This window comes from Ovis aries, chromosome 15 (genome assembly GCF_016772045.2).
Source record: "Ovis aries strain OAR_USU_Benz2616 breed Rambouillet chromosome 15, ARS-UI_Ramb_v3.0, whole genome shotgun sequence".
NCBI lineage: Eukaryota > Metazoa > Chordata > Mammalia > Artiodactyla > Bovidae > Ovis > Ovis aries.
Genome location: NC_056068.1, coordinates 62758823 through 62775492, shown reverse-complemented (window position 1 = coordinate 62775492; position 16670 = coordinate 62758823). Strand labels below are relative to the sequence as shown.

The 16670-nt window shown below is 36.3% G+C and overlaps 1 protein-coding gene across 13 annotated transcripts in view; it reads right to left on the bottom strand.

Annotated features, from left to right (window-relative positions):
* Positions 1–16670, bottom strand: part of HIPK3 (homeodomain interacting protein kinase 3) — a 94868-nt gene that overhangs the window by 13130 nt on the left and 65068 nt on the right. For all 13 annotated transcript variants that reach the window (XM_060400045.1, XM_060400049.1, XM_060400047.1 and 10 more), the window contains exons 3-8: positions 12396–12519; positions 4231–4350; positions 3540–3626; positions 2863–3047; positions 1950–2109; positions 1422–1545 (exon numbers count right to left, since the gene is read on the bottom strand). In XM_060400045.1, the coding sequence (XP_060256028.1) occupies positions 1422–1545; positions 1950–2109; positions 2863–3047; positions 3540–3626; positions 4231–4350; positions 12396–12519 (800 nt within the window). The remainder of the gene's footprint in view (positions 1–1421; positions 1546–1949; positions 2110–2862; positions 3048–3539; positions 3627–4230; positions 4351–12395; positions 12520–16670) is intronic.

The window sequence follows — 16670 nt, the reverse complement described above, 5'->3', positions numbered from 1 at the left end:
CTTAAGTAGTAACTGATTGAAAAAAAAAGCATCAGTTTTGTGTGCTCAAGCATTCAGAAGTAAAACATCTATGACTTACTATTAACAGTGTGTGTATGTGTAATAGAGAGAATAAATATAACATGTTAATATTTGTTGAATCTGGAGTAGAAGGTATTACTATTATTTGAATTTCTCTATATGTTCAAAATTTTTATAACAACAGTTGAAGAAAAACAAAGAAACACAACAGCATCTTTAAGAGTGTTGACAATATGCTATAGATATTTTTATTACCGGATAAGCCATGGGTCACTGTCACAGCTAACAGACCAAAGCCACCCTGGTAGAACCAAAGCGGCTGAAGAGCTGCCATGTTTTCACATCTCCCATTACTAGCCAAGCAAGTCAACAAACATATTCTTGGTGCTTTTTAGATACTGTGCGCTTTTTAGATACTGAGCAAAAAGTTGCTCATATCCTTAAATCAAACAAATATTTAAAATATCACCTTCAGAATCCAGAAATATTACAGCTGGAAATGATCAAGAGAGTCACCATTTCATCCGTTTTCTTTGACTAAGGCTGAAGCAAGATAACAAATTTGTCTGGGATGGCAGAGCAAATAGAGAAAACAAGAACTAGGTCCCAGGCATCCTGACTTGGCATCCAGAGCTCTCACTTATTATTAACAGTATTACAACACTTCACACAGTCCTCTCACGCCCATTTGGAATCAATCCCTTGATTTTAAGATTTAGACATCACAGCCTAGCAGGGACAAGATGCTAGTAAAGGACCTAGGAAAGAGAACTTTATTCTAGTTATTCCAGTCAAAAAGTTCACTGCTATCATTCTCTTACCACAAAAAAGTTCCTCAGTGTGAGAATGTATGCCTCTTCAAAGGTATTCTGTCATTATTTCATTTGAGGATTTGATAAATTTAACTAAATAAGGGCAATTGGATAAAAATCAATATTTAAAAAACAAAAACTAAGCTATGGGTAAAGAACAAGACTACAATATTTTAGGAAAGAAATCCTTTGGCCAAAACATAAAGATCTGAGCTTTTGGTCACGGTAATGTCTAGAGATGACACGCAGATGTTAAGTATTTAACCTGAATATCTGGAGCAGTTTTACCCAGCAGAGGACAATCCACAGCTTTCCCAGTTCATTAATTCCTACTAAAGTATTTTATCATGCTAGACTCTACAGAAAATACAACTGTCATATGATCCATTTTGTTAATAATGACTATAATGGAACTCCAGTCAATTAATGAGTATCAGTGGTTTAAAGGCTACTGACCAGCTTAAATTAAATGTAAATGTAGCATTAAATGTAACAAAACCCATTCAGTATATCTAATGAATAGATGCCTAAACTTATTTTAAAATAATCAATGCCAAAACTCAAAGTGTAATTTAAATAAAAGAGTACCTTGAATAGCTGGGGGACAGATAATCAGTGTCTGCTGAAAAGCATCACCACAACCAAAATGAGCGGTTCCGGCTTGCAGAGGAATCCCATGGTGCACGACTGAATGAGCAGATGTAGTTAATGCCTAGAACAATCGATGGGCGTGGCATTCATTATACAGAGCACGCTTCTAATAACTGTGTACACATGCTTTATAAGTAGAAATCAAATGCATTTTAAAAATCCATAATTCTATGATAAAGATGGACCCAGAAATTGATCTTACTGAAGTCTACTTTTTGTAGACTTGAGATATAGAAGAGCCAGTAGATTGTATTGAAAGAATAAAAGGTGAAGGAAAACAATAAATTTGAGTAGATATGTTCCAACTGTTACCCTGAAATATTAGAGATTTAATAGAACAGCCATAGTAAGACCTCATCAGCACTTGGAAGTGCTGATATGGAAACTTATGTATATTTCAAAAGCAAAATGATTAATTGTTAAAGAAAAGAGAAGCAAGAATGACCAAATACTCTAAGTTCTTACCTGACTTCTTAATGTGCCAATTTTAGTAAAATTTGCTGCCAGATTAGTAGTACTGCTTGGAGCAACTGGTCTTAAAAGTGAAGTTTTATTGTGATTATTTGCATCACATGAATTTGGATGGGACTTACAAATATCCATAATATGAAAACAGGACTTTACACTGCAAAAGAAAAAGTGAACAGTAATGGTCATATTATTTTTTAAATGTTTAGAACAGTTTAAGATTAAAAATTATTTTTAAAAGAAAAAAAAAAGTCTATGGCTTGCACTTAATCTGCAGATTTCCAATACTATGTCTACCAGGAAATCCTATAAGATGGAAGCTTGAAGCAAGAAGAAGCATATGCTTCTATCTGAAACATTTTCTTGAGACAGTAAAGTAACAGTGAGCACATTTTGGTGAGCACACTATAATTTGTGAACCCCATTTCAATTTGGGCATATATTCTTCTCTACCAACCCATTAAAACACCTCCTTCCACAAGGAAGAGAGGAAACGGGGGCTGGGGAATGGAGGAGAAAAGCAAATGGTATGAAGGGAAACTGAAAAAAGGAGTTTTTCAATTTGGAGTTTGCAGGACTCAAAATTGAAGGAGGAAAAACTTAACACTTTCTTTAATTATAAATATGTCCGGTCATTAACGTAAGAATATTATGTAAAAGCGATTATCACTCAGTCATTTTCAGCATGCTATTTTGGAAAAAGAACACTGGACTGTGACTTAGATTTGCATTCTAGTTCTGCTCTGCAATTTACTGTCTATGTGAGCTTGCTCAAGTTAGCTTAACCTCTTTTGACTCAGTTTACTTATATTTAATGAAGAAACTGAATCATTTTTCTAACAAACTGGTTTACTACAGACAGCATTATCATTTCTTCGGAATCATTTTAAAAGATTTTAAAGTAACATACTGGTTGCTATGAGGGAAATCAAGAAGATGCTTCATATTAACAAAAGCATGGTTCAAAGTCTCAGCTGGAGTAATTCTTAAATCTGCATCAATCAGCAACATTTTTTTCAACAGACCAACAAACTCTCTTCTATCAGCTTTCTCAGCCAAAAGATCACTTCCTTCCAAGTCCATCACTGTGTTCACCTGCAATATCAAAATTTCAAGACATCAAATAAAAATAAGCCATACACCGTAGTATATGTTAAAGTCTAACAATTTAAAAAAAAAAGAAAACCTCAACACAGGAAAAAACAAAGAACTGTAATTATTTTCAAATAAGAAAGAACACATCTCACAAATATTTTGAGATATCAAAAAGCATTCAAAACAGGGGGAAAAAACTGCTTTAACTAAACAAACATTCAAGTCTACAGAGATGTAAGTAAAAGAAATATGTTTGTGAGGGTTTTCCTTTCTAAAGAAAATACTGAAGAACAGGATAATACAAATCAAAATATTTGATAAAGATGAATGAAATTTAGTTTCTGAAACCTTAGAATCAATTTCATTTGAAGAGCTTAAAAATAGCAAGCACTCTGTCATGTAGAAAATGATTAACGTGTTTTGGCATTCTTGGCATTCAAGTCCACCAGTTTATATGCATGAAAAATTGACAAATGTGACTGTGGTACTCACATGCACTATATCATCCAGGCTGTTGAATATGTACTTTCTGGCTTCTTTAGACTTCATTCCTGTCTCTGCCTCATGTTCTTCCAGTGTCTTATTGAATATATCAGAGAAGGAAAACATCTTATTACTACCATTGGTACATTCTTTATTTCTTCAATTCTGGCGCATTTAGTCTAATATACTGAATATTCTAGGCAAGTAGTAGTTTCAAAAGAATAACTATCAAAATATAATTTTTAAAAGTATACAGAAAATGAGACATTCAGGTTCAGGTAAAAAAATATATAGATAAAATCACACACATAGATAAATTCCCTAACAAAATTACTAAAGTTAATCATTAAGGATTTACTGATCCTGGGAATAAATTACATACTTGGGTTACAGCGTAAGTGGTTAGGTTCAACCCTGTCCCATAAAGCTTGATAAATGTAGAGCTAGGTAGGGAAGAACTCAAAATGATACACATAAAATTTTTGAAACTATTTTAAAAACATTACTAATTGTGTTGCCAGGTTAGAGAATGAGCTAAGCTATTCAAAAAAGACTCTTATTAAAAGTGGTATTGGGGAATGGCAAAAAAGAAAACTCAAAAGAAACAAATGTAATAAAGTAAAAATAGGCACAGAGAGTACTATCCATGAAGGTAAGGCATCTTAGAAAACTGTTTTCCTAAATATTTTAAGTGAGTTACCTTTAATCTCCAACCAGAATGGGAGAGATCTGTTTCTCTGCAAAAAAATCTTGTGGATTTTGTACCCACATTTAACAGCTGTTCTCCTGGTAAACCTTGAGTCTGAGAAATGTATCGAATCTGAAAGATAATTTACAGAAGAGGAAAGTTATCATTCTATTGCATTAAGACATTAATTGAATAGCTATAATATATCAGACACTAAGCTAGATGTTAGGTCAAGAATTAAATGATGTAGAGTGTGTGCCCTAAGAAATCAGTCTGTGTGTGTGCTAAGTCACTTCAGTCGTGTGACACTATGGACTGTAGCCTGCCAGTCTCCCCTGTCCATGGGATTCTCCAGGCAAGAATACTGGAGTAGGTTGCCTTGCCCTCCTCCAGGGGATCTTCCCAATCCAGGAAGTGAACCTCTGTCTCTTACTCTAGTGGAGAAGATACAAGTAAGCAATTACAAGGCAGTGTAATATATGTAATACAGGTATAATAAAGGCATGCCTCATGAGAAGGCAAAGAGATGCATAAATTCTGCTCAAATCAGGCAGTAAAGAACAAATAGTTTGTTAGTGCTGAAGGAGTGGAGAAATATGACCCATTATGATATAAGGCTTCCCTGGTGGCTCAGACAGCAAAGAATCCACCTGCTAAGGCAGGAGACGCGGGTTCAATTCCTGGGTCGGGATGATACCCTGGAGAAGGAAATGGCAACCTACTCCAGTATTCTTGCCTGGGAAATCTCATAGACAGAGGAGACTGGCAGCTATAGTCCATGGGATCGCAAAGAGTCAGACACAACTGAGCAAGTAACACTTTCAAGGTTATAATATGGAAAATAAAAAGAATATATCCACACATTGAGAGACTGAGGTTCACTAAGGGCGAAATGGCAAGAGACGAAACTGATCTAGTAGGCAAAGGGTTTTAGCGAGAGGTTAAGAAGTTTGGGTTTTAATCTCAGAGGTAATATTCGGAAGCCACTGGAGAAACAGAAGAAATCTACACAGGAAATTGACAAGCTACTTGACTCAGTGACACGTTAACCTGACTGGGAAATCAGGACTATGGGAACACTGGAGGGCATGCATGCATCTATGTCATTACCTATGTGTGCTTGGGTCAGTAGGGGAAGAGAGACAAGCACGGATGAGCTCTCTCAGAAGGACACTGAAAAGGTCCAGCCTCAGGGCCTCTGAAGTTAATATCATCCTGTTTGAACACTCTTCCCCCACGCACCTGTATGGCTGCGTTTCGCTTCCTTCAGCTCTCAGCTCCAATGTCACCTTATTTCTGAGGCCTTCCATGACCCACCAATAAATAAGGACAAGCTCTCCCCTCTTCAGTACCCCTACCTCCCCTTCTCTGTGGTATTTTTCTCCACAGTGCTGTTTACCATCTGACATTCTGCACATTCACCTTGTATTTCCTTATCCATTCTGCAGTAGAAGTCGGAAGGACTTTGTCCTGTTTCCTTACATATACACCCATGACAGTGTCTGATACATAGCTGGCCCTAAAATAACTGTTCCCCCTGTAATATCTGTTCCCCAACTCAACAACTGGGCAGCACGGGAAATAAACAGAGGCTTAACCCCTTGAAATTGTGTTTGAAAACACAGGGCTCTTTCTTTAAATCTAGAAGACAACTACTCTATCCTCTCCTGCATCTTGTATTTCTTCTTCTCTATGAGATTTTTGCCCTCAAGCTACAAAAATGTTTAATATCTTTGAGCCTAAAAACAAAAAACTCCCTTAACTATTTGAAACATTTAACTGAGTAAATCTTAAAATAATAACCTATAGTTTCCTTTTCATTCTAAGCTCAACACACAACAATTAGAACTCTATTACGCTCACAAAACGATTAAGTGATGTTCTGTCATTAACTGAAACATTTAATAGTTGAACATTAAACCTTATCTTACTTCAACACTATTAGCTATTATCTTTTCCACTTAAAAACCTGTTCCTTTCATTTCCACATCATTCTTTTCTAGTTGTCTTCCTACTTCTTGGCACTCTTTAATTGCCTTCCTCCATAGCTTTATCTCTAATTCTATGTCTATAAATATTTATCTCTAGCTCTGGAGACCTAAATGCTTAAGTGAAACTCTCCATCTGGAAGGCCTTTTGGTACCTCAAAGTGAATACATTCTAAACTGATTTTTCTTAAACCTGTTAACACCTCAGGTATTTCCCCTTTGGTGATCACTATCACAATGCCTGAATCAGAAACCTGAAATTGATGCCTGACAAGTACCTCCCCCACATCACCCTCTTCCCAACAACCAAAACTCCTAACAATTTTATCTCATTTGTATTTTTCATAACTACCCCTCCTCTCCATTCCTCTTCCAGGTCTTCTTCAATTCTAGTTATACAGTCTCAGTCGACAGCCTCCTAATTAGTCTACATGCCTCCCCAATGGGCTTCTCTGGTGGCTCAGTGGTAGAGAATCTGCCTGCCAATGCAGGAGACACGCGTTCGATCCCTGGGTCAGGAAGATCCCCTGGAGAAGGAAATGGCAACCCACTCCAGTATTTTTGCCTGGAGAATCCTATGGATAGACGACCCTGGTGGGCTACAGTCCATGCAGTCCCCAACCCCATCCACTCATCCCCAATTCATTACTCACATTGCCAAGAACAAGAAATTGCTAACAGCTATTTTGGTAAAATGCAAATCTGATTGTTACTCCTCTGTATAAAATTACTTTACTGCCTACAGGCTGGATTCCAAATCTCTAATTGTGGCATACAAGTCCCCCTGCCCCCGGCCCGCTTTATCTCCTCCCAGCTCTTCACACATTCCGCACCTGCTGAACCTTGTATGCACCAGTCTGTCTTGCCAAGATTGCTCTCTAACTCCTGCATCTCACGCCCCTGTCCCTCTCCCTCCTTGCCACTTCACTAAGCCAATGTGCTAATCTTGTACTGCTCCTTCTTCAAGACTCAATTCAAGAAATTCTCCTTTGTAAAGCTATCCCTAACCAAAACAGAGGCAATCATCTTCTTCTGCGCTACCACCACACCTAGAAGATAGCAATTTTAATGCATTTATAACACAAAACAACTAATTTTACACGTCGGTTTTCCTTGCTAGACTATGTGCCTCCTGACAACAGTCTATGTTCATGTATATTTGTATCCCCAATTTTACATGAAATGATAATTAAAATCTTCACCTTACAAATGAGTTTCATTTCATTAAAGTGCAGTGCCTTTCCCTCACTCAGCAACTCAATTGCCTGAGTTCCTTGTTTTACGGAACGAGAAAATGAAAAGTACCCAGATGCTGCATCAGAGTCTCTCAAAGTAGGGAAGGTGGTCAACATCAATTTCAACAAACATACACAGGGCATTTATTATGACAAAGATATGTGGATTAATAGAATATGGTGTCACTCTTCAACAGCATTAATTCAGTAAAACAGATAAGTATTTAAGCCCATAATATGCAATTAAACTAGGAAGTGCCATTATAAAGAAGAAAACAAAGTGCTAAAAGAACCCAATAGAGCAGTTAATATACCTTAGAAGTAGAGATAGCGCTGAAGAAACAGCAAACGAACCTGCGGAAGTTTATTTTTGGTCCTAATGCCTGCCAGTCATTTGAAGAGAGAGAACTTGTTCCACCTATCTGCCCCTCCCATCCCCAGTGGATGAAGGGCAGGGACTAGACTTAAGACGCATTTTGCCTTGTGAATTCAACTAGAATTAAGCTAAGCAAATCAGATTTACAATGTCAGAAACATAAACTAAGAAACTCCAGACACTGTTGGAGGATGAGCTGAAGGGCATAAAGCAGAGCTAGAGTTTGATGACTATGCTAACATAACCAGAGTAAGCAGAAGATCTGAGTAGCAAGTCAGACTCAGAACAGATAAAAGCACCTACAGAGCAGCTTAATTATACTCATGATCTAGCACCAACGTGAGATTCTACCAATGCCTACTAACTCTTCTAAGTGTTGCTGTGAATCCAAAACCACCTTCAACTCCAGACTCCAAAAAATCCAGTCACAGTAAAGCTCATTCTTGGATGTATGTGATAGTCCACACAAATGGGACTTCCCTCACAGCTCAGCTGGTAAAGAATCTGCCTGCAGTGCAGGAGACTAGGGTTCAATCCCTGGGTCGAGAAGATCCCATGGAGAAGGAAATAACCCAATCCAGTATTCTTGCCTGGAGAATCCCATGGACAGAGGAGCCTGGCAGCTGCAGTAAATGGGGTCACAAGAGTCGGACACGACTTAGTGACTATACCACCACCACACATAAATAAATGAACTCTCATTTGCGCCTACTTGAGAAAGGCGCTTTGAGACCTGAATAGCTTGATGACATAGAATTCCTTGAAGATTCTCACCCCACTCTAGAATTGAAATAGGGAGCTTTATTTTTCTTATGTAAGATATAATTTTATATTATTACCAAGTGTAATAAAATTTGAATATAAATTCAGGCTTTTAGCCATCATGGATATGGTTCTATCTAAACTCTAACAAACATTCTGTAAGACCAATCAACATTTATCAAGTAAATATTGCCATTCATCCATAAAAATATTATTTAATTTCCTGAACGATATTGACATTTTCCCGGTAAATATAAATCAAATTCAGTACATAAAGCACTAGTGAGACAGTATACCTACAATAAAGACAGGAAGGGATCCAAAGCACAGTACCAATTCATGAGGCACCCATCTCTAAACAAACACAGTACATACAATTGTGTACGAACAGAAATAAATGCATATGAGAAAAATATAATGTGAAAAATGGTCAGTGGCAAGTTGTAGAATCCAAAATTCAAAGAAGTAATTGCCTTGGAAAGACTTCAAGAGATGACATACAATCAAAGGAACAGAACAGAAAGCTCATAATAAAGAATTAAAATAATCTGGATAGTTTTTCCTAGTGACACAAATTTGGCCTTGAAGTATATAACTATAGGTATACTGTTAACTCTCTTTCACCTCCTCTGGAAAAAAACTTTGGGTTAGAATGTTAAATAAAGACTACATGAAAGACATTAACAACAAGGGTTAAGAAAGAGATATTATAACACATTTCACAGAAATCTTTATCTTTGTAAATGTTTCACATGCACTTAAATGCACCCTGCACTTTTGCGTGTTGTATTGGGCGTAGTGCTCTATGCCTGTTTTAGCAGTTCAGCTTGGTTAATCATGTGTTCAAATCATTCATATTCTTACCGATTTTTTTCTATCTACTTTCTCTATCAATTACAGAAAAAAATGAACTGTAAATCTCTACTTATGATTATGGGTTTGGCTCCCTTTTTTTGGTTCTATCAACTTTGACTTATAATATCTTGAAGCTGTTGCAAGGGATATAAAATATAGAATTTCTGTGTTTGTGATGCATTGAATTTCCAAATTAATTCGCTGGGCTTCTGCTCTTTATAATCAATACTGATATATTTGTAATATAAGAACACTCCTGTTGTTAAAAGCAATGTTATTATTAAAAGCAAAACAGAAGAAGAGTATCTAGTACAACATACAATTTGAGAGAGAAATTTGTACGAAATGTTATCACAGGGGAAAATGATAAACTAGCAGAGGCTGCTGGCTCCTTCCCTAGAGCTCAAACCTGGAGACAGAATACCAGTGGAGGTGGATGAATTTGAGAAACTAATATAAAGACAGTGAAAACCCTCTTTGAGCGAGGAGCAGATTGGCAGTGGCAGGGTGGAGGTGGAGTCCAGAAGAGGGCTAGTGCCAGGGAGTCAGGGCAGACTGGAGTAGGGTTCAGCTGGACGCTTACTGCCCTGAAAGTATCATTATCAATGAAGTAGTGTAGAGGCAGTCAACTGCTAACAGCATAGCTGTTATTAAACCTGCAAATTATTAAACTTCCCCACACCTTGGCTTCCTCATCTATAAAACTTCATAGGGTTGTTGTAAATATTAAATGAGTTAAAGTGTTGACAGTTTCTGGCACATAAAATAATTCAATAAGTATTAATTAGTAATGTTACTACTACTGCCCACTGCACTGCCACTGAAAGGCAAAAAATAAGTTAAAAAAAAAAAAAATAGCAACAATGCCCCAACTGGGTATCCAAGTATATCACAGGAGCTGATGCCTAGAACAGGAAACAGGTAACAGAGAGAGGCATGCCCTTTCACATTCTGATTAGATGATCATAATCCAGGGAGCTGAGGAAATTTTATGAAATTCAACCACATAAATAAAGTAAAAAAAAAACAACCAAAAGAACAACAACAAAATTCCACTCATGTGAACATTTTAATGCAAAAATGCATTTCAGAGTCCAAAACCAATTTAGGATAAAAAATAAAAAATAAAACTTCAAATTAGGAAGACAAGGGATAGCCCTTCTATTTCAGGATAGCCCTGAAAACAGGCATTCATCAAAACCAAGCAAGCATCATATTTGAAAATGAGTATGAAGTCTAAGACTGGAACAACAACAAAATCATCATTCCTATTGGTTTGCATACATTTATTTTGGAAAATAACTTTTAAAATACTGGGTTGATAACTCTATAACTATTGATACTGTATGCTAGTAACTTTTTTCAATTATTATGACCTTTTGGAATTAAAATAATACACATTCTGAAAATATTGTTAATCTGAATCAGATAACAATTTTTTCTCACTTTTGTTTTTTTTTTAAATTTATTATAGATTTTAGAAAAACTGAATTTATAGAGTCCTTTTCAGTATCAAGATGAGTTGTCCAAGACTAACTACAAGGTCCAAATTCAGAGTAAAATAGCAATTATACTCCCACTAGATGGTGTCCTGTTCCAGAGCACTATTCATGCCATAACTGGCGGTCCACAAGCCAAAGGTGTATTTCCAGCATCTGACAGGTTCCTCAGTACTTCAGCACCCAAGGCATTATGGGACTTTTCAACCAGATCATTAATTCTTTCAAAACTAGTTAGCTTGGCATCTGAATCAAAGTTAATGATTGGGTTAAAAGATGAAAGAAGGTAAAAATCTATGGAAATTTTTACAGAAATGGTCTTTTAAGAGGTATGTTGAACAGGAAGAGGGAAAGTTAGAGAATTTAAAAAAAAAAAAAAAAAAAACTGGCCTAAAAGAAGTTTCATGGGTAGAAAGTTTTTGGAAGAGGATGAGATTAAAGTTAACAATAATACCTAATAATTAATATTAAATGATTTTTAGAGTCTCAGCAACATTTGAGTCACTAAATTAACTACCTCTCATATCCCTTTTTATGAAGAAAGCTAAACCCTAGAAATCAGCTATCTTGCTAGTTATGTCATGCATGCTTTTAAAATGTTCTACTTCCTATTTTTTCATATCTAAAAGTTAAATAGTATATCATTTAAATAGAAATATAAGCCAAACAAAATTTATGTAACTTGTTAATGCTGACTAACATTTTTCACTAAAATATGAGTTGAGTATATATCTCTTTCTAATAAGGGAGGCATGCTATAAAACCCTTTCAAAATGTGAAGAAGACAAGTACTTCAAACGACAATCTTGGTAATAAAAACCAAGCGAATAGCAAACAATATTGTCTAGTAGCTTAGAAAGACTAATGAATATACCTGAAAACCACCATGAAAAGTGTGTAATGAGGTGACTTGCTGGATTCTATCGAGAATCATTTCAAATAATCTTAAGCCAGACTTTTAGCACCATCAAAAACAGTGAAAAATACTAAACAGGGGTCAGGTAACTGAGTTATTTAAGACCAACAAAAGGTACTGGCTCAAGACCAGTAGTTAGGATGCCTTTTATTTCTTGGGACAGGCTGACATTGCATCCATCACCAAAATCTGTCACCCAGGCAACGCATTATTATTTAAATGGACACAGTCCAGCCCTTTGTATATATACCTACAATATAAAAATTGGGACTAAAAAAAATTCTCCCAAGAGATTTACAAAACTGGTTTTCAGGCACGTGGATTACAACTTTGTTTATGAAATTACAACTTTGGTTATGAAAACACTTTAAAAATCAGATTCTGTTTTGAGATCTTGAATTTCAATTCCATAAGATCCCTGGTTTTGCTATTTTATTCTAACAAGAGCTTCACATGTATTGTATGCCTGGGGAAATATTCCTATAAGTCTACTGTTTTTCTATACATTCTACCAACTCCACTGGATTATCAAAACAGTTCTGTTACCTGGTCGTACTCCAAGGCTCCTGGGTAGAGAGGCCATCCAAGGAATAATTCTGCAATCACGCATCCCAGTGACCACATGTCTATGGCTTCACAAAATGGCAACCCCAATATAATCTCTGGAGCTCTGAAATTCAAAAAATTTAAAAAATGATTGTAAAATTATCCAATTCATCTTATATTCAAAGAAAAGCTCATTAAAATCATCTAGTCACAGTAATCCATCATTTTTCAGAACTCTTTCACACCTAACCATAATCCTGAATTAAACTTAAAGGGATGCTATGAGTACAATGGGGAACTTCCTTGGTGGCTTAGCAGTAAAGAATTCGCCCGCAGGAGATCCAGGTTTGATCCCTGGGTTGGGAAGATCCCCTGGAAAAGGAAATGGCAACCCACTCCAGTATTCTTGCCTAGAAAATCCCACAGACAGAGGAGCCTGGCGGGCTACAGTCCATGGGGTCACAAAGAGTTGGACACAACTTAGCTACTAAACAACAACAACATGAGAACAACACCATGATGATAAAATATCTATACCCAATCTAAATTTTATTAACATGACAGCAAAAAAAAAAAAAAAAAAGGAAAAGCGTAGATCTTGTCTTTTGAGACGACAGCAGAAGTCACACACTAGAAAGAGACTGACAGATTATCAGATACACACACCATGACATCAGCAGAGCTGAAAGCCAGACGCTGAGAGGCAAGACGCAAACCAGACCAGACCAACCCCGAAGACCAGGAACGGATCTAGGCCGAGGCCTTACTCCAGAAGATAATGATAAAACTGGGTTATTTGTTCTCCAAAACAGACAAGACCAAGTTCACCATATTCTGCCTTAAAGGGCAGAAAACTACAGAGTACATCAAAACAGTTAAAAAGCATTTTAGCACCTACAGAGCTTTGATTATCTGGAAAATGTATTCCATGAAAGATACAATTCTCAGATAAATTATGTTGCTACTTCCATGACTTTCCCTTAAGAAAATTAACATTCTAAGAGAAGTTTCACGTACAGTTCTCTAATTCCAAAGTTATACAATCATGGTTATCCTGAACAATCTCAATGGTACAGAGAAGTTATAAAAACAGTACAATAAATACTTTTTCCTAATTGTATAAAACCATTTCTACTACTGAGAGTAATTTGCCAAATAATGGCATGCTTTGTATTTCCTATATACAAGATTACATTAATCACAACACAATCATCAAAGTCAGGAAACAAATACTGATTCATTTTCACCAGCTAAGCCTTAGACTCGAAGTTGGGCCAATTGCACAGATAATGTCCTTCATGGCAAAAGAACCCAATTCTGAATCATGTACTGCATTTAGCTGTCATCTCTCTTTAAGTCTTTTCCAATATGGAAGAATCCCTCAAGTCTTTCCTTGATTTCTATGATCCTGGCATAAGATATTACAGGCCAGTTATTTGTAGAATATCCCTTAGTACAGGTCTGTCTGACATCTTCTTATCATTAGATCCAGGTTATAATCTTTGGGAGAAATGTTTTAAAAGTGATGGTTTTCCTTCCTCATTATATGCTATCAGGTGGTACAAACCTTTGCAGCACTACTGATAATGCTCACTTTGATTACTTGATAACATGGTATCTGATAGATTTCTTCACTATCAAGTTTCTTCTTTCCCCTTTGTAATGAAGTTTTTTGTGAAGCACTTTGAGGCTGGAATCCAATTTCAATTTATCCATTTATTTACCTATGTAAGTATAATGGATTCCTATTTTATTCAATGGGTTACAATTCAATACTATAATTACTTATTCTGATGCTCTAAGTCGGAACTCCTTCAATGAACAACATGCGTCCTCATTACTACTGGGGTGACACTGTTCCCAGGATCTCTCAGTATACTTATTTAATACAGTTTACAAAAGTCCTTCTGCCAATTTTTTTTAAACTTAAGAGTGCTGATTGTCATTATCTCCTAATGCAGTGGTTCTCAATCTTGGCTGCACATTACAATTTTTGTGCTGGCCACACCCATACCAATTAAATCAGAAACTCTGAGGATGGGACAAAGGCATCAGTGGTTTTTAAACCTCTCCAGCTGATTCCAATATATGACAAAGAACCAAAGCCCTAGACTCAATAGTTAAACCTAATGGGAAAGACAATTCCATCTCCTCCCTACAGTTCTGTTCGAAATAAGTTCGAAAGATAATAAATTGCTACCATAGATTTGGGATCTGTCTATTGACTCTACTTCTGAGTATCTCTGCTGTAATTAATATTTAAGATTCAATAGATTCTTAATCCACAGTACTTGTTAAAAACAAGTAAGTGTCATGGGGAGATACTAAGAGGAATAAAAGAACCTTAAAACACAGTTATAAAAAGCCTTCACTCTTTTGACTACTTAACTCTGTAACTGTGTAGATGTATACATGTAAATTATATTCAGACGTAATCAAATGCTAAACTACTACAGAAAGAAAAGGCTTACCCTAAATAATATTTATTATCATATTCACAAGATTTTACTTTTGTTCACTATTTTATACATAGAACATAGCAGAAAATATGCACTCAATAAACATTTAAATAAGCCATGCCAACACAGGTTGATTCACACAAAGGAAAGAAAGCATCAGTGTGAAATGTGGGTCTGAACTAGGCATCGGAAGAGTAAAAGTCTAGGCAGAAAGAGAGAGAAATGAGCACAAGAGTTTATAAAGTATATACTAACCTATACTTCAAAAGGTTCAAAGCAAAAGGCAGCTTGTTTCAAAAAGTATGGAGTAAATGAGATTCACTAGTAATAGTTAATCATGTATTAAATTGAATCCTAAAGACTTACAGAGCTATAGCTGTGTGTAAGGGCTTCATGGTTATTTTGAAATAATACAAAAAATTCACAAGACTTGAAATGGACTACTGTAGAAAATTTCAACATTGTATTTGGTAATGCAAGAAAACTAACAAAATGATAGTATTTAGGACATACAACTTAAAGAGACAAAAACTGCTTGAAATCTGGTCAACAATTAAGAAAAGAGTTCTGTCAAGTGGACAAAGACTGATGAATTCTTTCTGCCATTTGCTACCATTTAGTGAGTGAGCCACTTTGATCGTGATAAGAATATAGACTTATCTTTTAAAAATCTTGATTACAAATTGTATAAAACCATTTCAAACATAAAATCTAAGATTCAAAAGTTATATTTAGGGAAGCAAACTCAAATATCTCATTTTTAAACAAGAATTTTAATTGCAAATTTTATACAAATTCATTATGTATTATTGCATCAGTTTAAAATCCTGAGAAGCAGATGAGATGTGCAAAAAATTTCTTGGGGAGAAAATGTCTCTGAAGGATACAGAGGGAGATGAAGCAGGAGTAGGGGAAGAGAGCCTCAGACCTCGAGCAGTTCTGACAGCTGTGAAAGAGGGGCAGAGGAAGAATTAGAATCTCTATGCGACTGCAGTGCTGTTAAGGGAAGAGTCTTGGCAGGGTCAGTGGAGAGTCTCTAAGCAAAAATTATCTGCTAGAGTAGGTCCCCAGCAAACTAGCACAGCGTAGCTCTAGGGCCCCCAGTGTGTTTGGTCACTAGCTGGGAGCAGCCCAGAAGAATGGGCCCCTGCCCAGCACTGCTGCCTTATCTAACAGGCACAACAGGTGGAGGCTGCCAGTTAATCGCTCTTCACAGCAGGTTCTCTTGAAGTGGATCCAAACAGCACAATTCCAAGGCTGCCACAGCCATCTTCCCCTAAGCTTTTGTATTTTATTTTGTAAAACATAAATATCATAAAGAAAATGCAATACATTTCTTCACCAAGTCTGAGTCAAACATACTCAAATTCTCTTCCATTTACCACAGCATACCACAAAATGTTATATTTTCTATATGTATCATCACATGTGGAAACACCTTCAAGCATTTACAATCTAGATGAAACTGCCAGAGCTATCAGAGCTCAGTCAGCCAGTCTTACAATACAGTAAACCTTAAAAATCAAGCTACGCACAAAAGAATAATATACCCAGCTGTAACGTAATGAATAAAGCTTAGTTTTCTGAATATATCTTAACTGGCTCTCCAATTACTTCTCTGGGCTAAATATACTTTTGAATATAAATGACCATGGCAGAAAGTCTGATTTATGGACGACTCTCAAAATAAACCTTGTGTTCTACACCTAAAGGAAATTCTTCCACTTCTTTTCTTATCCACCTTAACTCCCTTCTGAGCATCTGTAATGTGAGTGGTGTGCCAAGGATATGGCAGGGAACAGACATGTGTACTTCT